Here is a 24,139-nt window from a genome sequence, read left to right as displayed (position 1 = left end):
GATTATAATCGGTTTCCCTCAATACCTCACACTCGAGGATTCCCCTTCTGTCGGGACAAAACGCTTAACGTAGTTTATGGACTAATACAGTGATATAAAAGACCAAACCCACACCTTATTGGGGATGTAGGCTGTAGGCTACTATATAGGATACAGGCAAGCAGATGGACTAAGAATATGAACGTAACCCGCAAAGTTTCATGCTGAGCGTTTCGTGATACTGGCATAAAATCAACACTTGATCAATACTAACACTTTCTCTTCTCTCTCTCTCTCTCTCTCTCTGCAGTATATATATATATATATATATATATATATATATATATATATATATATATATATATATATATTATATATATATATAGTATAGGCTATGCCTACGTGTATTGCATTAGGCTAGCTTAAACTGGGAAGAGTCATAGCACTTGCATATTGTTGTCCTCCTATTGTTAGTTTAACTGTAAATCGCTTTGGATAAAAGCGTCTGCTAAATAAATGACTAAATGTAGCCTAATAAATGTAAAATTGGCTTGACATTGGACATTCGCACATTTAGGGACCGTCTCAAAAGTTGCATAAAACATTGGCATACACGTTTCTAACTTCAATAGCAAACTTTAATTTATTTGAATAAATATCAAAAATCCAAAGGGTGCGCATTATGCCTGACACTACATGAACACTTTACAGTTGGTTTTATGACTGTAAATCGTTCTATTCAAATGCTATTGAAGTTAGAAACGTGTATACCAAAGTAGTACACTTTAGAGACGGTCCCTAAATGTGCGAATGTCCAACGTCAATGCCAGTCTATCACTGGGGAAACGCTCAGCATTAAACTTTGCGCGTTATTCTGAGTCAATCTGCTTGCCTGCGAGTTTGGTCTTTTATATCACTGTAATTAGTCCATTAAGCTATACGTTAAGTGTTTTATATGTCCAGCTGGGGAATCCTTAAGTATTAAGGGAAACCCTAATAGCTTGCATGCAGCACATCGCCACAATATAAAGTTAAGGCAACTAAACAACCAAGAGAAATATATGTCAACCTCAAAAATGTAATATTGGATCTGTATATCCGCATCGGGGAATAACATTATAATCTTGTTCACGGTAGAGAAAGATGCTTGTAGGCTACACAGGGAGAGTAACCGTGAAGACACTGAATTTAACATAAAACCGCCGTCATAATAATCACAAATACATTGCATTGCTGTTAAATGAGTTTTATGAATGAATGGCTTGCTCTAACTGTTGCTGGTCTTCGTCAACAACAAGCGCTTTTGCACCACCTGCTGGTGAGGTTGAATAACAGCAGATGGAGAGTATCTCGGTAATCTATTACTTTTCCTGCAGTTCCGTTGAATTTACTGTCGAATTTGAACCACTGAATTTGTGGAAGCGAATTTTGCAAAGCGAAATAAAATGGACCGAAAATTGCCTGTTGAATATTATAGGTTGTATTTTTAAACAGTTTGAATATTTTGGAAGTGAAATATGAAAGGTGAATATGGATTATTGAATTTTTAATAATGAAAATGTGTTTGAAATGTTTTTAATTGAAATATTCACAGCTTAAATATTCAACCATGTTGAATTTCAGCCCATAAAAATGCAAGCCCTAAAAATACAATGCATTAAAATGCAAGCATGGTTAATGCAATGCCTATTTTTTTTCAAGTAGTGCAATTCAACAGGCTTTTTGTTTCAAAAACATTTGACATTATTTTACTTCCATATTCGTCTGTCTGTCTGTTTCGCGCTTGAAATCTGTTATGCCGCGCTTGAAATCTGTTGACCGTTATGCAGCGCTTTGATCTGATTGGTTGGCAACCAATGTTAGGATTGTCTCTAGGCAACCAGTGGAGAAATTTAAGCTGACCAAAAATCAACATTGATTCAACGTTTGTCTTATTATTTAGCATTGAATTTTCAACCTCAACCAAAATGATGATTCTGATGGAATTTCAACATTTAATCAATGTCACCTTGCTATCTGGGTCAGATGCTGAATGTACTTGGAAATGAGCTCTGACTGAGCTCTTCTGGCAGACGGCCGTACACATCGATTTACGGCGAAAGACTCCCTTGAACTTGACGCACAACGAAACGACGAATGCAGTTGCCCAGCCCTGTTTGTTTGTTGTCAAAAGGTGTGTTCGACATCGGCTGCGGCTGGATGCACCCGATCTGCGAGAGTAGCCACATGCAGGCGGGGAGGAGCTGCAAACGGAGACGTGAAGTCGGACACTTTCTGGTTCCCGTAGTGACCGCTCACGTGGTGTTTGCATACTTTACCACAGCTGCAGTGAAATAAATGCAATATTTGTGTAAATATTTGTGTAAATATTTGTGTAAATTTGTGTAATATTTGTGTAAAATAAACACGAAACACACGTGATCGTTGTCATGCGGTGAATCCGGCCAATCGTGGAACAGCTGTGTCGTCATCAGCCCACGTGCAGCCCAGTGCAGCCGCTCTTGAGAAGCTGCGCTGGCTGAGTTCTCCGGCTACTCTCGAATTGCTCTCGCGGTACTTTGATGGCATACGTCACAGTCACGTGGCGTCGGCGCTGTATCAAGTCGGACAAAATTTCTAACCGGCATGCACTGCTTCAAGTCAGCCGCCGATCGGTCTGCGCAGAGCTGCATGAAGTCGAACAAGCCTATTGCTTACACTAATCCTACATTCTACGTCATACATCGTCAAGTGTTACTCTTTTGGCGCAAGTCGACTTGCATACGTCCGTCAACCGGAAGCTATTATTTTCGTCGATTAAGTTTTAAAAGTGGATATTTTTCTTACACGAATGCATCGCTTCACTTCAGAAGGTATTTATTAACCCGCCGCGTGAACATTGTGTAAAGATTGCAAGCAAGCAAGGAAGTCTATAGTTAATGGTGTTAATCACTCCACTTACACAGTTTGCTTCATTTTTAGTTGTGATTACATGTAACGTTATAGGTGATCAAAATAAATATTTTTCATTATTTTGAATCCAAAGTATGTGAAGAGTTCAGATGCAAAAGCCTCTAAGTGCCATCTGAAATTTTCTTCTTGAATGATAATTTTTATCAAGCTTTTATATTTAAGTTCAGTAATTTCACTTAAATGGCAATGAACATTAGGCTACCTATTAATTGTCATTTAAGTGAAATTATTGAACATAAATATATACGAGCTTGATAAAAATTGTCATTCAAGAAGAAAAATTCAGATGGCACTTAGAGGCTTTTGCATCTCTTCATGTGTAGTTAATTAACATTACTCAGTACTTAAATGCATTATACTGTAACAAGGACACCCAAAAATAAAGTGTAACCTGTTACTTACTTAAATGTGTGATGTTTCATAAGTTTCCCAAGGAGCATAATCTTCAATGCAAAGAAACATTTCAGCATAAAAGGGTTCTTCGGGAGTTGTAAATAGAAGTTTTATATGAGTAAAGAAGCTCTACAGAATCATGTATCAAACAAAGTGTGTGTATTACAAAACAAAAACAGCCATCTTGAATAGGCAATTACTCTGAAAGTGATCAGAGATAGCATCAATTCAGCATAATTTGATGAGAGCTGAAGAGTCATGCAATAGTTGAGTTGTGACGTGCACATACAAGCTGAGCAAGTTTTCTGCTCTCATAAGGGAGGAAACAATTCTTAAAAAAAAAACACTTTTTTTTCTTTTGCATAATTTCCATGACAGACTTTTTGGCACACTGTGTGGAAAAATGAGAAAAATAGAGCTGCTTATAACTGAACTGAACTCATTTCGTAATTGATTAACTTTAAAGTCAACACTGAACTGACTTCAGCAGAATAATGACATTATGCTTTACAACAGAATTTAATTATTTGCATCATTGATCATTATTTTCCTGTTTATCACCGATTGCATAAAGTGCTAAATGAAAGTGATTTGACTTGATAAAGGGCAGTAGGACAAATACATAATAAATGTGAGTATGTGACTAATGCCCAAGATGGGATAGTAAATTGTAGCTGTAATAGGCAAACCCCCATAATTGAATACTGTCAAAACAATTAACACAGACATTAAAAAAGAGTGACATACAAAATCACAGAATGCACCCACTTTGGATATTGTCATGTGTGTGGGACACTAGTCAAAACTCGAAGAAAGAAAAAATCAAACAGTGAAAAAAAAAAATAGATTTGGAATGTTTTGTTAGTTTACCCAAACCGGATAATCCTGTCTTCATTTGCTCACCCTTAGGCTATGTTGTTCCAAACCTATGATGTTTGTTGTTCTATGGAACACAGGGTGAGCAAACATGACTGAATTTTCTTTTTATTTATTTATTTTTAGGTGAACTACTCCTTTAAAGTAAGGTCTTCATTGAGTGCATGCAGATCTAAAAGGGTTTAATGTGTCTTTTCATGTTTTGCCTGAAAACATGCAATGTGTCCCATTTAGACGACAGACAGCGAATGCATACACACCTTAATATGAGGAAGTAGCTGCATTTTTCTTGGCTAACAACAACCGATGTTATACAACCACCTTCACAACCCTTTTGTACTAAAAATAAAACACAAATGTGCGGCCAAATAAATGACATGTCAGCACCGAGGGTTTCACTGCATTCTTCTGTATAATTTGTTTGCACTTATATTTGCAGTGTGGTTTTCACCTCTTAAGTCTTGTTACTTCTCACAGTGTGTGAGTGTGGTCTGTAGCTTATGACATCAGATAGGCTATTCTAAGAAAAGCAAAGACCTGCTCCTTTCCAGCAAACCATATGAACTGTACCACAAACTACAGAGCACAGTACAAAAAGAGACACTGTTGTTCAGTGGCCAACCTCTTTTCAGTTTAAAAGAAATTTTGTAATGAGAAAAATGAATAGCATTTTCTAAACATGAAAACATCCCCAATTTCTTGGCAGTCCACATACCTCTTAACATGAAAAACTCAGTCAATACAACACCCACTATAGTAGGGCCCTATTTAAGGGTATTATTCACACCAGGAAAGTCTGCTAGTTCACTTGCTTTGGTCCGGACCAAATACTGTTAATTGATTTTTTGTTTTTGTTTGGTGTGCACTGTAAAAACTAAAGGAGCCTCAAGTATCCTGTCGGATACTCAAGGAACTTCAAAATGTAATTTTGGTGCCTCAAAGCTCTTTTTCCTATAGTAGGGTTACTGGAGGACCATTGACAATCTTTGAGGTTCTTGCTGGAACTTATGGGATCCTTTAAGCACTTTGTATTTACTTCAGAGGTTCTGGAGTCACCTTTTCATTACTATGAGACCTCGAAGTGCTTTGGGGGAAAATAGAGGAACTTGAATGCGATAGAAGGGTTATTGGAAGATCTTTTAACATTCAAGTGGTTCCTGGAAGATCTCTTATGTTAAAGCCAGCATCTGGAGGAACCCAATGGTTCAGTGAGGCCCGAATTAGATTATTATTCTATTATTATTATTATTATTATTATAGGCTACTTAAGTTTGATTCAGAATACATACCCAGGTGAAAAAGACGTACTATTAAATGTATTAATAATGTACTTGAGTGTGTTTTTAGTAGACCTACAATACAAATATAGCCTACTTTAATGCATTTTTATTATTATTATTATTATTATAGGCAAGTTTGATTCAGTATACATACCCAGGTGGAAAAGATGTACTATTAAATGTATTAAAAATGTACTTGAGTGTGTTTTTAGTAGACCTACAATACAAATATACTTTAATGCATTTTTAATACATTTAACAGTAACTATAGTCTTTTTCACTTGGGTAGCTTACATATATTTAGTATAGGCCTATTTTATTAAGTCATTTAAACCTTAAACAACAACACTAAATAATAATAATATTATATGAAGAAGAAGAAGCAGGAGGAGAAAAGTATTATTCTGTCACGAAACTGCTGCTATTCCTCTGCTGTCGTCGCTTCAGTGATCCTCGCGCTGCTCGCGCGCAACAGAGCTCAGCTGATCGTCATCAGAAAGTAACGGCTCCTCTCATCAAAGCTTCCGCCGTTTGTTCGGCTCTCCATTACAAGGTTTGTAAACTCGCCAAATAAATATAAATACAGAGTCTACTCACTATTCAAACACACACATATATCTAAACTAAATTTATTATACATTACTACGTTTTTACAGTGTTTACCACTCGTTTATTGCACAGTATCTGGTATGAAGGTTTTAGCCGCGATGCTAACTACGTTGATCTAATGAACAAATGGAAATTATTGACTTATTGTCTTACATTGATTTAGTCATTCAATTCAACATATTTTGTACAACTGTGTCTTCAAATTGCTGATATAGCCTAACTAATTTAGAAAATTCTCTGATTCTTGGCGTTTGTTATGAATAACAAATACAGGTTATAGTTTGGTCTGTTTTTGTTTAGCCTAACTTTACTACAGGTGCCCTCATTCTCTCAAATACCATTTTAAAGCCATTTACTGGTCAATAAATATTATGTTGTGAATAATCAGCTTTGTTCTTTTGTTTCCCCAGAACAACCATTACATTTCTAAAATAATCTGAACATTTCAGTGGCAACATTGAATTACAGTAAGTTACCTGCACCACATGCAAGTACTTTATTACTATGAACTTTCTCTGTGTGAAATTGTATTGTTTGACTGTGTACTTGTGTTTTTTAATCAGTTACTCTCTGAAAATCTTTTCTCATGATCTCAAATCTCATTCATGTTACTCAGAAAAATAATATCACAGGTTTGATTCACAAAAAATGCTATAGACATTTTAACTCTGAATTATAACTTCAAGTTTAGTCTTTTTCGACAAAAAAATAAATAAATAGGAAAAAGCTATTAGGCTTCAGAAGACTTGCAACACAACCCATAACACATGAGTTGTGAACTCATTGATTATTTTTAGGATCTTTTCTGGGACATTTTTGGAGCTTAACCATTTTTACATAAATTGTTGCATTGAATTGAACTAGACAAGTGTGCATAAGAATGGTTTCATGAATGATTTACACAATTGTTTTCTGCTTGTGTTTCATGCAGTGTCAGCGATCGGTGACTGGGGTTGCATTATGCCTGAGATCTGCTTTTGGGTTCCACAGACAGAAAGTCAAACAGGTCTGGAACGTCACAAGGCTGAGGAAATTATTAAAATTTCACAACTATCAGTTTAATAACCTTACTAACAGTACATTTTGTACTTTGCAGGGATCTCAGTAAGCTGAAATACAAGTTTGATCAAGAATAAAAATCCTCCTGTAGACCTGAAAATCATCGAAGTGCCTGGACCATCCACCAGAAAAGAGGAAAAACAAACGGAAAACGATGCTGTACCTTTTCACTTTTCTAACTCGTTAAGTACCTCACACCAACTTGGTCCCATAGTGACATTTTTGACCACAAACGAAATTGCTGATCGTGTGAATTCATATTGAAATGACTGAATTCACCAGTGAACATTCACAGAACAACAGATCATTTTACTGCACCTTAACTCTGTTTCCGGGTCGAAGCCTCTACTTCCTCTATCTTGTTTCATGAGAATACTCAACAACCATTTATGAATACTGTTGATTCAAGTCACACATTTAAGCTTTTCAAAAGCCATAGTGTATTACAGTCTCCAGTCTAACGGCATCCCAGACTTAAACATTTTATGATTCAAAATAGCTGAATAACTAACCATCAGAGATTTCAGTATAGAGATAAAGGTTACAGCACAATGAGTGTATATTAGCACTGTTGTTTGTTTTTGGCATCTGATAGAGCTTTTGGACTTGGAAACAGTGATGTCAGACTAACCATCGGACTGAAACACAAATGTTTTAAAGTTAAGTAAAGATGGACATTTTTAATTAGTTCAAATGTAATTTTTTTACATTGATTTATTTAGTGGAACATATGTGTTTCCATGCATTTTGTTGAGATGTCTTTTCTTGTTTATCTATTGTATATACATGGTTGATTATTCATGTTGCTTATGTATTATACTATTTTTTTGTGTAGTCATTGATATTAATCTGTAGTTAGCTTTTTTCCCCATGTGCATGGAAGTGTATGTATAAAAATGAATATCAAATATGTAATAAACAATTCTTATTTTGTATTTGGTTCAATTTGTTTATTATAATAGAAGTCAAAGGTAACCATAGTAATAACATGAAATTAAATATTTAAAAAAAAAATGAAATTTGGTTCCTGGAGGCACCCACAGTGGTTCCACACAGTGCCTAATATAAGAGTTCCTCAGGAAACCTGTGTGGTTCCTCAGAGAACCGGCCCTTTTTAAAGGGTGCCTAGAGGATCTACAGACGGTTCCGCCGGTGTGGCAAAGTGAAGAACCCCAAAAGGTTCCTCCAGGCACCTTTTATTTTTACAGTGTGGTTTGCTTTCACACTGCCCTTTTTGCAAGTGAACCAAAATTTGTAAACAAAACCACACGTGTGCTAAGGTCATCCACTCATTGGACAGAAATTCTCAAGCAGGGAAAAGCAGCAAGTGCAAAAAAAGGCTAATCATGGAGATCTTTCGTAGTGCAATTTTTATTCTTTTACTGACTTGGTGTTATCAGCAACTAACGCATTAAGACACTAATGAGCGTCATATGACACAATGTCATCTATACGATGTTGTAATTAGGATTTTGCGAAGACGAAGATGTGCTGAAAGACGGTTCTCGCGGAGAGAGCATGCTCTTAACTGATAAAGTTCAAACATTATTAAAAACAAGTGAACAATCAGTAATAAAATAAAAACAAATACACAAATTACAAGCAGAGATGAATACTAATTAACAAAGTAACAAAGTCTGTGTCCGAGCGCTGTCTGAAACGCGCCCCTCTCTCTCTCTCTCTCTCTCTCTGTGTGTGCGATTTTCGGGACCTCTTCAGCTGGGTCTCAGTTATGGTTGTTTGGTCCGCACCCGAATGAGATTGGTGTATTCACACCTGCCCAAAAGATCCACACCAAGGGGGGAAACGAACTTGAGTTCGATTCAATCGAACCAAACAAGACAGGTGTAAATACACCCATTATATAAGCGCTAGGGCGGAAGTGCACTTAGGACGTTCGGACCAAATCCACTTTGCTAATTTAATGACGGGAAAAATGGTCGGCGTGCCCAGCGCATGATCTAAAAGGGTTGTCCCTATTCTCTTAATGAGTAATGGGTGTGTTTTGGGTGTAAAATGCAATAAACCAATCAGAGTCTCATCTCCCATTCCCTTTAAATGCTAGTTGCACTCGCCCATGGCGGATTCGCTATTTACATGACGGAATTTGCAAATGGAAAGACTGAACGTCTCTCCAGAGCGCTAACGGATCTGCTTGTGCGCAAGGTTAAAGGAACAAGCCGACTTTTTGGGACTTTAGCTTATTCACCGCATCCCCCAGAGTTAGATAAGTCCATACATATCTCCATGCGAGCCGTATCTCTGTCTGACGCACCCACCGCTAGCCTAACTTAGCACAAATACAGGAGGTAAACTGCTCCAGCTAGCATACTGCTCCCAGTAAGTGACAAAATAACGCCAACATTTTCCTATTTACATGTTGTGATTTGTATAGTCACAGCGTATACAAATAACTAGGTCACATGAGACAGCCATCTTCTAACCGTACACTGTAAAAATAAAAGGTGCCTGGAGGAACCTTTTGGGGTTCTTCACTTTGCCACACCGGCGGAACCGTCTGTAGATCCTCTAGGCACCCTTTAAAAAGGGCCGGTTCTCTGAGGAACCACACAGGTTTCCTGAGGAACTCTTATATAAGGCACTGTGTGGAACCACTTTGGGTGCCTCCAGGAACCAAATTTCATTTTTTTTAATATTTAATTTCATGGTGTTACTATGGTTACCTTTGACTTCTATTATAATAAACAAATTGAACCAAATACAAAATAAGAATTGTTTATTACATATTTGATATTCATTTTTATACATACACTTCCATGCACATGGGAAAAAAAGATAACTATAGATTAATATCAATGAATACACAAAAAAATAGTATAATACATAAGCAACATGAATAATCAACCATGTATATACAATAGATAAACAAGAAAAGACATATCAACAAAATGCATGGAAACACATATGTTCCACGAAATAAATCAATGTAAAAAAATTACATTTTGACTAATTAAAAATGTCCATCTTTACTTAACTTTAAAAAGATTTGTGTTTCAGTCCGATGGTCCAAGTCCAAAACTCTATCAGATGCCAAAAACAAACAACAAACAGTGCTAATATGCAAGTGCTCATTGTGCTGTAATATTCCTGAAAATTATGATCCTAACCTTTATCTCTATACCGAAATCTCAGATGGTTAGTTATTCAGCTATTTTGAATCATAAAATGTGAAGTCTGGGATGCCGTTAGACTGGAGACTGTAATGTTCACTATAGCTTTTGAAAAGCTTAAATGTGTGACTTGAATCAACAGTGTTCATAAATGGTTGTTGAGTATTCTCATGAAACAAGATAGAGGAAGTAGAGGCTTCGACCCGGAAACAGTATTAAGGTGCAGTAAAATTATCTGTTGTTCTGTGAATGTTCACTGGTGAATTCCAGTCATTTCAATAAGAATCCACACGATCAGCAATTTCGTTTGTGGTCAAAAATGTCACTATGGGACCAAGTTGGTGTGAGGTAGCCTACTTAAAGAGTTAGAAAAGTGAAAAGGTACAGCAGATTCGTTTTCCGTCTGGTTTCCCTCTTTTCTGGTGGATGGTCCAGGCACTTCAGTGATTTTCAGGTCTACAGGAGGATTTTTATTCTTGTTCAAACTTGTATTTCAGCTTACCGAGATCCCTGCAAAGTACAAAATTTACTGTTAGTAATGTTATTAAAGTGATAGTTGTGAAATTTAAATAATTTCCTCAGCTTTGTGATGTTCCAAACCTGTTTGACTTTCTGTCTGTGGAACCCAAAAGCAGATCTCAGGCATAATGCAACCCCAGTCACCATTCAGTTTCACTGCATGAAACACAAGCAGAAAAAATTGTGTAAATCATTCATGAAACCATTCTTATGTACACTTGTCTAGTTCAATTCAATGCAACAATTTATGTAAAAATGGTTAAGCTCCAAAAATGTCCCAGAAAAGATCCTAAAAATAATCAATGAGTTCACAACTCATGTGTTATGGGTTGTGTTGTAAGTCTTCTGGAGCCATATAATATCCTAGCTTTTTCCTTTTTTTTTTTTTTTTTTTTTTTGTCGAAAAATACTAAACTTGAAGTTATAATTCAGAGTTAAAATGTCTTATATTCAAATGCAAATGATAAAGATATAAGACAAAATGCATAGCATTATTTGTGAACCAAACCTGTGATATTATTTTTCTGAGTAACATGATTGAGATTTGAGAGCATGAGGGAAGATTTTCAGAGAATAACTGATTAAAAAACACAAGTACACAGTCAAACAATACAATTTCACACAGAGAAAGTTCATAGTAATAAAGTACTTGCATGTGGTGCAGGTAACTTACTGTAATTCAATGTTGCCACTGATATGTTCAGATCATTTTAGAAATGTAATGGTTGTTCTGGGGAAACAAAAGAACAAAGCTGATTATTCACAACATAATATTTATTGACCAGTAAATGGCTTTAAAATGGTATTTGAGAGAATGAGGGCACCTGTAGCAGTAAATTTAGGCTATAAAAATAGACCAAACTATATTAACCTGCTTTTGTTATTCATAACAAACGCCAATGACGAAATAAATTAGTTAGGCTATATCAGCAATTTGAAGACACAGTTGTACAGAATATGTTGAATTGAATGACTAAATCAATAATTTCCATTTGTTCATTAGATCAACGTAGTTAGCATCGCGGCTAAAACCTTCATACCAGATACTGTGCAATAAACAAATGGTAAACACTGTAAAAACGTAGTAATGTATAATACATTTAGTTTATATATGTGTGTGTTTGAATATATAGTAAGTAGACTCTGTATTTATATTTATTTGGCGAGTTTACAAACCTTGTAACGGAGAGCCGAACAAATGGCGGAAGCTTTGATGAGAGGAGCCGTTACTTCAAACCCGATGACGTCGATCAGCTGAGCTTTGTTGCGCGCGAGCAGCGCGAGCATCACTGAAGCGACGACAGCAGAGGAATAGCAGCAGTTTCGTGACAGAATAAAACTTCTCTCCTCCTGGTTCTTCTTCATATTATTAATATTATTATTATTTAGTGTTGTTGTTTAAGGTTTAAATTACTTAATAAAATAGGCCTATACTAAATAAATGTAAGCTACCCAAGTGAAAAAGACGTAGGCTACTGTTAAATATATTAAAATGCATTAAAGTATATTTGTATTGTAGGTCTACTAAAAACACTCAAGTACATTTTTAATGCATTTAATAGTACGTCTTTTTCACCTGGGTATGTATACTGAATCAAACTTAAGTAGCCTATAATAATAATAATAATAGGATAATAATAATCTTATTCTGGCCTCACTGAACCATTGGGTTCCTCCAGATGCTGGCTTTAACATAAGAGATCTTCCAGGAACCACTTAAATGTTAAAAGATATTCCAGTAACCCTTTTATCACATTCAAGTTCCTCTATTTTCCCCCAAAGCACTTCGAGGTCTCATGGTAATGAAAAGGTGACTCCAGAACCTCTGAACTAAATACAAAGTGCTTAAAGGATCCCATAAGTTCCAGCAAGAACCTCAAATATTGTCAATGCTCCTCCAGTAACCCTACTATAGGAGAAAGAGCTTTGAGGCACCTAAATTACATTTTGAAGTTCCTTGAGTATCCGACAGGATATTTGAGGCTCCTTTAGTTTTTACAGTGTATACATACTGAGAACTATATTCTCAGAAGACGAAGCACTGCTACTTGGGCAGCGTGATTAGCGCAACAGCTGAAAAGCACCATTGTTACTTTCGTCAACAAAACCAACGTGACTAGCTAGCTAGTAGCTAGTAGCGAGCAAATCACTCCGCCCAAGTAGCAGTGCTTCGCTTTTTTTATATAGTTCCCAGTATACGGTTATAAGATGGCTGTGTCTCATGTGACCTTGTTATTTGTACACGCTGTGACTATACAAATCACAACATGTAAATAGGAAAATGTTGCCGTTATTTTGTCACTTATTGGGAGCAGTATGCTAGCTGGAGCCGTTTACCTCCAGTCTTTGTGCTAAGCTAGGCTAGCGGTGGGTGTGTCAGACAGAGTTACGGCACGCACGGAGATGAAAAGGGTATGGACTTATCTAACTCTTGGGGATACGGTGAATAAGCTAAAGTCTCAAAAAGTCAGCGTGTTCCTTTAAAGCGCGCAAGCATACCAAATACGGGACAAGCCGGATTCCACCATATATTTATGTACACAATAATAATCTTTTACATTGTAATCCTTTTACTTTTAATATTTGGCATGTTTGTGTACTGCTGCGCGTGATAATGATTCCTGTTCCAGGCTGAAACTAGCAAAAAAACACTTGCGTCGCGCCGGGTATGTGATAGGACCCATAATCTCAATAAAATCAAACATGACATGCATTGTGTTTACATTCCTTTATTTTTTGTTAATTACTTCATTAAGTACATTAATACCATGCAAAGGTTTGGTGTCAGTGTGATTTAAACCATTTAAAGGTCCCGTTCTTCGTGATCCCATGTTTCAAACTTTAGTTAGTGTGTAATGTTGTTGTTAGAGTATAAATAATATCTGTAAAATTATAAAGCTCAAAGTTCAATGCCAAGCTAGATATTTTATTTAACAGAAGTTGACTACATCGAATGGCCCGTTTGGACTACATCCCTCTATTTCCTTCTTTAATGACGTCATTAAAACCGTTTTTTGACTAACCTCCGCCCACAGGAATGCTCCCTCAACTCTACCGAAATTCGTTTATGTACTTGCGCACTTCTAATAACTTACTGTGTTACTCAGCTCTTACAGTGATTTTCATAAGTAAAACTGACGCTTCATCTTTTGTGTGATGTACAATAAACTTTATTAAACTTGTCAGTATATGTTTGATCATCATTCAGACAGCAGACTTGTAGGCTATTAATAAATAATGGATACATACAAGCAGATGACAAATACGTTATAATAACCGTAATTAAACTACTAAACTATACCTGTTTCATCTCTATACTACGGTGACCGGGAGGGGACATGTTCGGTTCACTTATTTTTGTTGTGGCCACAACATATAAACTCGTGGGAACGTGATATTAAGTCGTGGGAACGTCATAATATCTCGTGGGAACGTCATATTAAGTCGTGGCCACGAGATCATTTTGTTGAGGTAACGAAATCATTATGTCGTGGCCACGCGATGCAAAGTCGTGGCCTCGAGATCATATGTTGAGGGAACGATATATTTTTCTCGTGGCCACGAGATCATTTTGTTGAGGTAACGACATCATTATGTCGTGGCCACGCGTTGAGGGAGCCACAGCGGCCAATACTGTAACCGTACCATAGACTGGGCTACAGCAGAGATGGAGATGACAGAAGAAATAACATTTTACTTTAAATTAGGAATGTCATATAAAGATATAGTGCGGTCTTTGGCATTAAGACATGCGTACGTTATAAGTGAAAGACACATGAAGCGCATTCTTAGACTTTGTCGCACGCATATTTAGGGACCGTCTCAAAATTACATGCGACATTGGCATAAACATTTCTAACTTCAATAGCATTTGAAGACATTGACTTACAGTCATAAAACCAACTGTACACTGTTCACCCAGGTCTCATGTATGATGCACACCTTTTAGATTTTTGATATTTATGACAATAAACTGCTAAATCATATGCAAATATTGTAGGCCTATTTCACTACTGCCACATACCTGACACCTAGATGAACAATGTAGGCTACAGTTGGTTTTATGACTGTAAGTCATTGTCTTCAAATGCTATTGAGCTTTAAATGTGGTCATATTCTGTATATGATCCCACACAGTAGTGAAATACATAGCATTATTTGCATATGATTTAGCAGTTTACTGTCATACATATAAAAAATATTAAAGGTGTGCATCATACATGAGACCTATATGAACAATGTACAGTTGGTTTTATGACTGTAAGTCACTGTCTTCAAATGCTATTGAGCTTTAAATATTGTCATATTCTGTATATGATCCCATACAGTAGTGAAATACATAGCAATATTTGCATATGATTTAGCAGTTTATGTCATAAATATCAAAAATATTAAAGGTGTGCATCATACATGAGACCTATATGAACAATATACAGTTGGTTTTATGAGTCATTGTCTTCAAATGATATTGAGCTTTAAATATTGTCATATTTTGTGTATGTTCCCATAGTAGAGATGTGAAATAGGCCTACAATATTTGCATATGATTCAGCAGTTTATTGTCATAAATATCAAAAATCTAAAAGGTGTGCATCATACATGAGACCTGGGTGAACAATGTACAATTGGTTTTATGACTGTAAGTCATTGTCTTCAAATGCTATTGAAGTTAGAAACGTTTATGCCAATGTCGCATGTAATTTTGAGACGGTCCCTAAATATGCGTGCGACAAAAAAAGTCTAAGAATGCGCTTATCTTTATAACGTACCCATGTCTTAATGCCAAAGACCGCACTATATCTTTATATGACATTCCTAATTTAAAGTAAAATGTTATTTCTTCTGTCATCTCCATCTCTGCTGTAGCCCAGTCTATGGTACGGTTACAGTATTGGCCGCTGTGGCTCCCTCAACGCGTGGCCACGACATAATGATGTCGTTACCTCAACAAAATGATCTCGTGGCCACGAGAAAAATATATCGTTCCCTCAACATATGATCTTGAGGCCACGACTTTCCATCGCGTGGCCACGACATAATGATGTCGTTACCTCAACATAATGATCTTGTGGCCACGACTTAATATGACGTTCCCACGAGATATTATGACGTTCCCACGACTTAATATCACGTTCCCACGAGTTTATATGTTGTGGCCACGACAAAAATAAGTGAACCGAACATGTCCCCTCCCGGTCACCGTACTATACAGCACTCTGACTCTGTAGGCATTGTTGTCCAACTCGAACTGAACACCGTTACTGAGAGTTTCATCATTCCGTGAGATGAATTTGTCCTGACAGACTGAGCGCGAGCTCATGAAGCTCCGCCCCCTGTGTCGTGCAGCAGCAGCTTATTTGCATTTAAAGGGGACACACTAAAACAGCCGTTTTTCTGAGCCCCAAAAAATGACAATTTAAACATGCTGTAAAAAATGATCTGTTGGATATTTTGTGCTGAAACTTCACATATACACTCTGGGGACATCAGAGACTTATTTTACAACTTGTGAAAAGGGGCATAATACGGGACCTTTAAAGGTTTACGATTTTGTTCCTACTCTGAATCCTGAAAAAGTATCATGTTTTCCACTAAAAAAATATTAAGCAGCATAACTATTTTTAACATTGAAAACAAGAAGAAATGTTCTTGAGCAGCAAATCAACATATTAGGATGATTTCTGAAGGATCATGTAAAAATATATTACTATATTTATATTACCTTTTAAGAGTAAAAAAAAAAAAACACATTCAAAAATCTTGCCGCCCCAAACCTTGATTGGTTGTATATGACGTGCTAGGTAAAAACAAATGGAAAAATAAATTAAAGATCTTAAAAGAGTACATGTGAGAATGGGTTATTCCTGCAGCCATGAAATACCGCTGTGTTAATCATGTTACAATGAGTGTTACATGTGACAGCATTAGAGGTTCAGGATCTTTAGTTTGTGCAAGTTCCCAGTAAACACCGCTTCAACAGTCTCTTCAGTATGCAGATGTGTTTAATAATCAAACAAAAAGGTTTACAACTTAAATCTCTTTAGCTCAATAAACCTAATCTTCTTTGTTTCACAGAGGTACATGTCCTTTCCCCAGCCACACACACTATTAGAGCCTGCTGCCATTCTTATTAGCTGCAGCTGCTCTCCAGCAGCCTGGGTTTTGTAGTCCTTAAAAGGCGGCCATCTTGCTCCAGCCATCTGAGGGCAATGTATATCTGCCCCCTAGAACACGCCCTCTCCTGATGTCACACGTTATATATTGCACAGAATAACATTGAACTATTTCATAATTTTTGTGTAAATAGTTATTATTAAATCGATAAAGACAAGAGTCATTTAAGTCACTGTTATAGTGATTAGAGCTAAACCTTGCTCAGTTCGTCCAAATTCTCTATTGATACTTTGCAGTCACGTGATATCTGGCCGGCAACAAACGCGGTTAGTGCATCCAATCGCACAACAACTATCTGGCATGCTGTGTACACCTCAAAACACCAACTTTTGTATATTAAAACTGGCAACGTCCTGGCAAGATCCTTGATTAGTTTACTGGTTTTCGTTGCTAGAGAATGACGTTCTTGCCCGCCAGCCAGTACAACTAACGTCACGTGCAAAGTATCAATACTAATGCTAATACATAGCAAACAAATTGATTTTAGCATTAATGATAACAAAAAATGCTGACTATGATGCAGGTCATAACTTTGCAAATTTCTCTATTCCATGTTTTTATATTAATAGCAAATCTAAAAGTTAAACCTACTAAAAGATTGTTCACCAAAGAATGAAAACTCTGTCATCATTTACTCACTCTAATGTCATTTCAAACCTGTATGACATTCTTTCTTCTTCAGAACACAAAAGAAGATATTTTATATAATGTGCTTTCGAACCATACAATGCAAATCAATTATAAATAAAACTGTTTGCTTACCAACATTCTTCAAAAATATATTATTTTATGTTTCACAGAAGGAAGTCAGACGGGTTTGCAAAAACATGAGGGTGAGCAAATGATGTTTATTCGTTTAACTGTACTGAAATGGTACATCAGGTGGTTTTGATTTCACATTTCGGAAAATATTTGCTCAATTTCTCAGTTATTTTAAACATTTTAAGGTTCACTGTGCAACTGTTACTTTGGTAAACTGGATTGAAGAACAATGAGCTCACACCTACAATTTTTTATTGTAAGGGAAAATAAAAGTAAAAACACAGATTTCAGAAACAACAACAAAACCTGAACTAAAGAAGCTTCAGTCAAATTTGGCTTAGACTAAGCAGGTAACATTAACCCACTATTTTTGTCCATACTCCACTTTGGCTCCAAGCTCTTTTGTGGCAAAAGAGATTAAAGTAGTAAGCACTCGCATCTGCAGAGAGGAATTACCCATTACTAGAAAAATGAGTTGAGCCAGGTCAACCCAATGCAGATTGCCCAGTACTGCCATGACGTCAGAGTACAGTTTCTTCTTTTGTTGAGGAGGCATCTCTATTATGATCTTATGAAGAGGCTGGAATTTGTCATTAGTCATCCACCATCCCACAGCACCTCCCAGAGCACCACCTACATAAGACAATAGAAGATCAAATTTTAAGTTGGTCTCACTAAACGGTCTAAACGTTTACTGTATATATATATATATATATATATATATATATATATATATATATATATATATATATATATATATATATATATATATATATATTTTTTTTTTTTTTTTTTTTTTTTTTTTTTTGCAACTCCAACTTTTTCTACATGCTTTAATCAAACTTCATTAATTTTTCAAATAGGCCTACATTGTGTTTAGATATTATTACAAAAAGATCAACATTTTAGTTATTTTAGTATCATTGATTCATATTTTTTAATTCATTTTGAATAATTGTTAATTTTTTTATATTATAAATGTTATAAACTAGAAATTATACATTTATAAATATTAAAAACTATTATAAAATAGTTCCGGACTCCCAGTCCTTGATTCTGATTGGTTAAGCCACGTTTTAAAACAACTATTATTATGTATACAAAAATAAATTACAAATGTGCATTGAGGAAATATTAAAATAAATATCTTATGGACTAACCGTTTTATAAAAGCAATAAGCCCAGTGGAGCTGAGGTTTACAGTGAAAGTAGAACAGCTAAGGGTGTTATTTATTGTTTTATTTTAGTAGCCTACGTAAAGTTAAACTAGCCTAAATAAAAAAAAAAAATGATTGTATGAAAAATTAAGACATTGACTTGGCAATAGCTGAAGTAAAATACGTTTAGGTTTTGTTTATATTTTATTTTGTTTTAGTTGGCACCAGATAACCATAAACAGTTGTTAGATATTATACACCACCTAGTGGTTAAGAACTGCAGTAAGTCAAAGTTTGTGGATGGCAAGAAACCAAAGTACACACAAGCCAATACATACCAATAAATATACCGGGTGGCCCTCCGAGTAGCCCACCTAAAAACGCCCCTCCGCCCGCGGTAGCAGCTCCTTTAGCTGAGTTCTGCACTGCTGCTTTAATCTGCCTGCTATCTGATATTTTACAGCAGAGCCCCATGACATCGTCTATTTGACGCTGCATTGTGTCGTGTTCAAAATCACTGCCTGGGGAAGAGAAAATGTAACCAAAGAGCAGTCTATTCTCAAATGTAAGGTGATTTAACACTGCGCAGATTGTAGTAGCCTACGCCTTTAACGGTTTCTATCAAACAAATAGACCGTAGCCTAACTGCAACTGTCGTGATAAACAAACAAAAAGTAAAGAATATTAAAGCTAAACAAGTTACATAAAATGGCCTACATCTGCTTTTGACAATATTTAACACTATAGGCACGTTTTGTAAACTACATTACAGCTTTCATAAAACTTTTGGTATTAGCCTACCTCCTTTTCTTCTGTTGACGTTACTTTAAAATTGAAAAAGTGAAAGTGAAGTGACATCACTTCCGCTCTTTGCTCAGCTGCTATTTCATTATACTTTTAATTTGATATCGATAGGAGCATCACCTCAATATGCAATTGTTGAAACAACCAGCAATAGGTCCACCTGTTGGACATAGTAGAAATTACAGCGAACAAAAGGTGTGTGTGTGTGTGTGTGTGTGTGTGTGTGTGTGTGTGTGTGTGTGTGTGTGTGTGTGTGTGTGTGTGTGTTCATAGAGGTTTAGTCAGCCATTGAAAGACATCTATCCATCCATCAATCCATCCATTCCCCAAACCGCTTGGTCACAGGTAAAGACATTTAGCATTTATATAAAAAATGACAGATTGACCAAATGTTAGACTTCATCTAAAAAAATAAATAAACAAACGAAAAATAACAGCCTTTGTTTTCGTTTAGAATTATTTTTGCCCAAGATTATTTTAGATATTGTGGCACTTTGGCTGGTGATTCTATGTTGTTTTGTAGGCATTTTAACAAATAGTTAGGGACATCCACCTATTACAAATATCAGTCTAAGAGATCCTGATTTTGAATACATTGGTTTTCCACGGTTATAGTCTATATTACGAAAGTGAAGGTGACATTTGAAGGCCAAGTATGGTACTCCATACTTGGAATTTGTCCTCTGCATTTAATCCAAGTTAGTGAATAAACACACCCAGAGCATTGGGCAGCCCGGGAGCAATTGGGGGTTAGGTGCCTTGCTCAAGGGCACCTCAGTCACTCCCTGCCCGTATTGAGATTCAAACCCTCAACCTGACTCTGATTGAGCCAAAAGAAACAAATATCAGGGTTTTTTATTTTATTTTGATGGAATATTACCTTTTTATTTTTCCATATTTTGCATCTGTCTGGCTTAGGATAAAAAGATACTCGCATTTACACAATCGACATTGTGTATTTCATGCATGTATGTCCATTCAGCAGTGACACCTAAATTACACATTTTGCATTGTGACAACTTTAATAAATGATTTACATGGGCATGTGTGTATTTACATGATTGTGTATTATTACATGTTTTAGTTGCCCATTTGACATTTGTCAAAAATGTAAACTGTCTGATAGGCCTACATAGGCCTATTGCAAGTTCTACTTTTAAATCTAACAACTTCATATCGAGCAGTCTGCATTGTGACTGATTGATTTATATTTGAAAAAATTGAAGAAAAATTCCTAGAAGAATTCCTAGGTGTGTGTGTGTGTGTGTGTGTGTGTGTGTGTGTGTGTGTGTGTGTGTGTGTGTGTGCGCGTGTGTCATGCCTTAATTTGTGTGTATGTTTATTCTGGATTTTGCCAGATTCTTTATATTTCTTTTGAAAAATCAAAAAATCTAAATAAAAAAAAATAATCCTCACATTCCATTAATTCTAATGGAGGTCAAATTGACCCACAAAGGAAGGATAATTGTTCATTTTTTTATTTAGATCACACAAACTCCTTGAATCCAGTAAATGTTAGGCTATTCCAAGTTCAAGTAAGGTCCTAAGGTCATGGACCACTACGACGAACACTCAATGTTTAATTAAAAAATATATAGGCTATATATAATAATTTTTGGTCAAAATGACCAGAGGGAAGGATGAGGGTTAAAATTGTGCATGTGACATTCACCCTCAGTGTTCAATCTTCAAACTTCACATCAGCTTTGAGCTGAGTTTTAGTGTAATTGAGTATAGCAGACAGAACCTGCTCATGTAGAGCGGTATTCCCATTAACTAGAGCTATTAACTGAGGGAGGTCAGTCCATTTCAGTGTACCCATTACTGCCATGATATCAGAGTACAGTTTATCCTGCTGTGTAGGAGCCAACTCCATGAGGATCTCAGGAAGTGGCTTGAACTGGCCACTGGTCATCCATCCTCCCAGCGCACCTCCCAAAGCAGCACCTGTAAGCAATATACATAAATAAAAACAATCTATAGCACCATCTTGTGGTTAATAAGTGACCTAGACGTTTGAGGGCAGCAATAAATCACGGATAGACATTACCAACAGCTATACCAGCTGGACCTCCGATCAGACCTCCTACAAAAGCACCTCCACCAGCCACTGCGGCTCCTTTCGCTGAGCTCTGAACTGCTGCTTTTATCTTCTTATTTGCGGAGATTTCACAGCAGAGTTTCATAATATCATCTTTTCGATTTGCCATTTTGACGTGCTGAAAATATCAATAAACAACGATGCACACATGCATAAAGGAAGAGGAAAAATGGCAAACGACACACAACCCTTAATCATTTCGGGTATTTTTGAGGCCTCGCTACTTTTCATGTTTGAGAAAATAGGATCGACGCACAGCAATTTTTAAAAAAAAAAGTCTACTCTCTAGATACTTGATAAACTACATCTCTGTTTTTACTTAACAAGGCTTTGCAATTCTTAGCCTACCTTTGTGTCTTTCTTTCAACTCGAGCAGGTTTTAATGGTAAAGTTACTTTCGCTATCACATTCATACGTGCACTTCCGCGCTCTGCTCAGCTTATATAGTAGAGCTATAGTCTCGGCGCTTTACATTTGACTGTAGTTGTAGTCAGAGGTTAAATTGGGCAGGAGCGCACCGGAGCGCAGCTCCGCCTCGTCAGGTCCACAACACACCCTGACAGAGCTCAGCTCCGTCTCCTTCAGCACCAAATAGTTTTTCCACTTGAATTATTTTTCATCTCCTGGCAAATACATGGTATATATGAGACTGCATAATTAGCAAGACTACACAGAGACAACCAGGCTACATGGAATTATCAGACATCATAATGCATTAATCTCTGCGTTCTCTGGTTCAGCACCCCGCCCACAGCCATCAAATGAAAACTGTCACGTAACAGCGACATTACCATTGAAACCCGCAAACAGCTAGAGCGGCCGAGCAGCTATCACTGAAGTCCTCTGTTTACAGTCTTGAATTATTTATTTTTTTTGCCGTTATCAAAAGTTTTTTTTTTTTTTTTTTTGTCCGAATCAAATGTTTTATGGTTACGATTCATCTCGTAGCGGCTGCCTTGGTTCCAGACTTAAAACTCTTTATATCAGTGGTTTAATGAAACGTCAACAGAGATATTGAACGGGGGAAATCACTTCGGAAACAGAGCCGTTAAAAAATGGATGTCACTGTTGATATCTGGGTCAAATGAAAGCTCATTTATAAAAAGCTCATAATAATAATAATAATAATAATAATAATAATAATCATTTGTTACATTTGTATAGCGCTTTTCTAGGTACTCAAAAGTGCTTTTTCATGGAAGGGGGAATCTCCTCAACCACCACCAATGTGCAGCATCCACCTGGATGATGTGACAGCAGGCATATTGTGCCAGAACGCCCACCACACACCAGCTTACTGGTAGAGAGGAGACAGTGATAAAGCCAATCAGTATACAGTATGGGGATGATTAGGAGGCCATGATGGACAGAGGCAAAGAGGCAAATTTGGCCAGGATGCCGGGGTTACACCCCTACTTTTTTTCGAAGGACATCATGGTATTTTTAATGACCACAGAGAGTCAGGACCTCGGTTTAACATCTCATCCGAAGGACATATTAAAGGTATATTTAAACAATGTATAATTACATTGCAATAAAGGTATAATTACACATTTATTATTACACTGTAATAAACGTATAATTACACAATGTATTATTACACTGTAATAAAAGTATAATTAGACATTTATTATAAAATTGTAATAAAGGTATAATTACACATTCATTATTACATCATAATAAAGGCATTGTTACACAATGTATTATTACACTGTAATAAAGATATAATAGCAATAATCACTGATCTATATAGAATGACTGGATAGCTCATGACGTCATAAACAGTGAAGCCACCGCGCCGCCATATTGGTATTCCCTAGTGAGCTCACTATTGAATCAATAGGAAATTTTATGATTTGACTGAAAAAACATTGCCTAAAGATACACAGTTTTTAAATCTAAAATATCCCTGTACATTTTAACAATGCAAACATCCTGCTTATTAAAAAATGGCAATTTTTTTGCAAAAGGAATAATAAGCTGTACGAGAACACTAGTCGGCCTTCACTGAAAAACTATCTTCACAGGTAAGAAAAACAGTTTGATACTATTAATTAAATAGTGAAAGGTACAGACCTATATTTTTGTGAATTGGTGAATATTCAGGTGAATATTGTTTCGTAGCCACGAATTAATAATAATAATAGCCTACCTCAGCACGTTATACTAATTTGTTCCCTCGTTTTATTATATTGTAGCCACTTTGTAATTCGTTAAATCAAAATGAGGGAGGGAATTAGTTCATCGTTCAAGTTGTCGCAACAACGAATTATTTAGATCAGTGGACAGGGCGCATAAGAACAAGCAGAGAGCGAGAGCCCCGGTCGCGCGCGCGCACTCTCA

At 36.4% G+C, this 24,139-nt stretch overlaps 2 protein-coding genes and 2 long non-coding RNA genes across 5 annotated transcripts; 1 reads left to right on the top strand and 3 right to left on the bottom strand.

Annotated features, from left to right (window-relative positions):
- Window positions 1-5,953: 5,953 nt before the first annotated feature.
- LOC308682515 lies at window positions 5,954-8,080 on the top strand. The gene is made up of 4 exons (XR_014029158.1): window positions 5,954-6,033; window positions 6,500-6,556; window positions 7,021-7,095; window positions 7,186-8,080. It is a non-coding gene; the product is annotated as an uncharacterized lncRNA (long non-coding RNA).
- Window positions 8,081-9,870: 1,790 nt separating this feature from the next.
- LOC308682873 lies at window positions 9,871-12,031 on the bottom strand. The gene is made up of 4 exons (XR_014029203.1): window positions 11,975-12,031; window positions 11,472-11,528; window positions 10,880-10,954; window positions 9,871-10,789 (listed from the first exon to the last, which is right to left on the bottom strand). It is a non-coding gene; the product is annotated as an uncharacterized lncRNA (long non-coding RNA).
- Window positions 12,032-17,969: 5,938 nt separating this feature from the next.
- On the bottom strand, window positions 17,970-19,813 carry LOC308707803 (protein C19orf12 homolog). Its single transcript, XM_081394471.1, has 3 exons — window positions 19,693-19,813; window positions 19,230-19,412; window positions 17,970-18,367 (listed from the first exon to the last, which is right to left on the bottom strand). Exons 2-3 carry the CDS (start codon window positions 19,387-19,389, stop codon window positions 18,099-18,101), a joined length of 429 nt encoding a protein of 142 aa, XP_081250597.1. The 5' UTR covers window positions 19,390-19,412; window positions 19,693-19,813; the 3' UTR covers window positions 17,970-18,098.
- Window positions 19,814-21,155: 1,342 nt separating this feature from the next.
- On the bottom strand, window positions 21,156-22,261 carry LOC308707090 (protein C19orf12 homolog). 2 transcript variants are annotated; one of them, XM_081393208.1, is made up of 3 exons: window positions 22,145-22,261; window positions 21,746-21,914; window positions 21,156-21,642 (listed from the first exon to the last, which is right to left on the bottom strand). In XM_081393208.1, exons 2-3 carry the CDS (start codon window positions 21,903-21,905, stop codon window positions 21,377-21,379), a joined length of 426 nt encoding a protein of 141 aa, XP_081249334.1. In that variant the 5' UTR covers window positions 21,906-21,914; window positions 22,145-22,261; the 3' UTR covers window positions 21,156-21,376. The 2 variants fall into 2 exon arrangements, with proteins under 2 accessions (XP_081249334.1, XP_081249335.1); XM_081393209.1 differs by having other exon boundaries at window positions 21,746-22,183.
- Window positions 22,262-24,139: the final 1,878 nt, after the last annotated feature.

Source organism: Scardinius erythrophthalmus (genome assembly GCF_964197995.2).
Source record: "Scardinius erythrophthalmus genome assembly, chromosome: 2".
In the NCBI taxonomy this organism is placed as follows: Eukaryota; Metazoa; Chordata; class Actinopteri; order Cypriniformes; family Leuciscidae; genus Scardinius; species Scardinius erythrophthalmus.
Note: the sequence above shows the minus strand (reverse complement) of the source record. Positions and strands in the feature narration are given on the sequence as shown.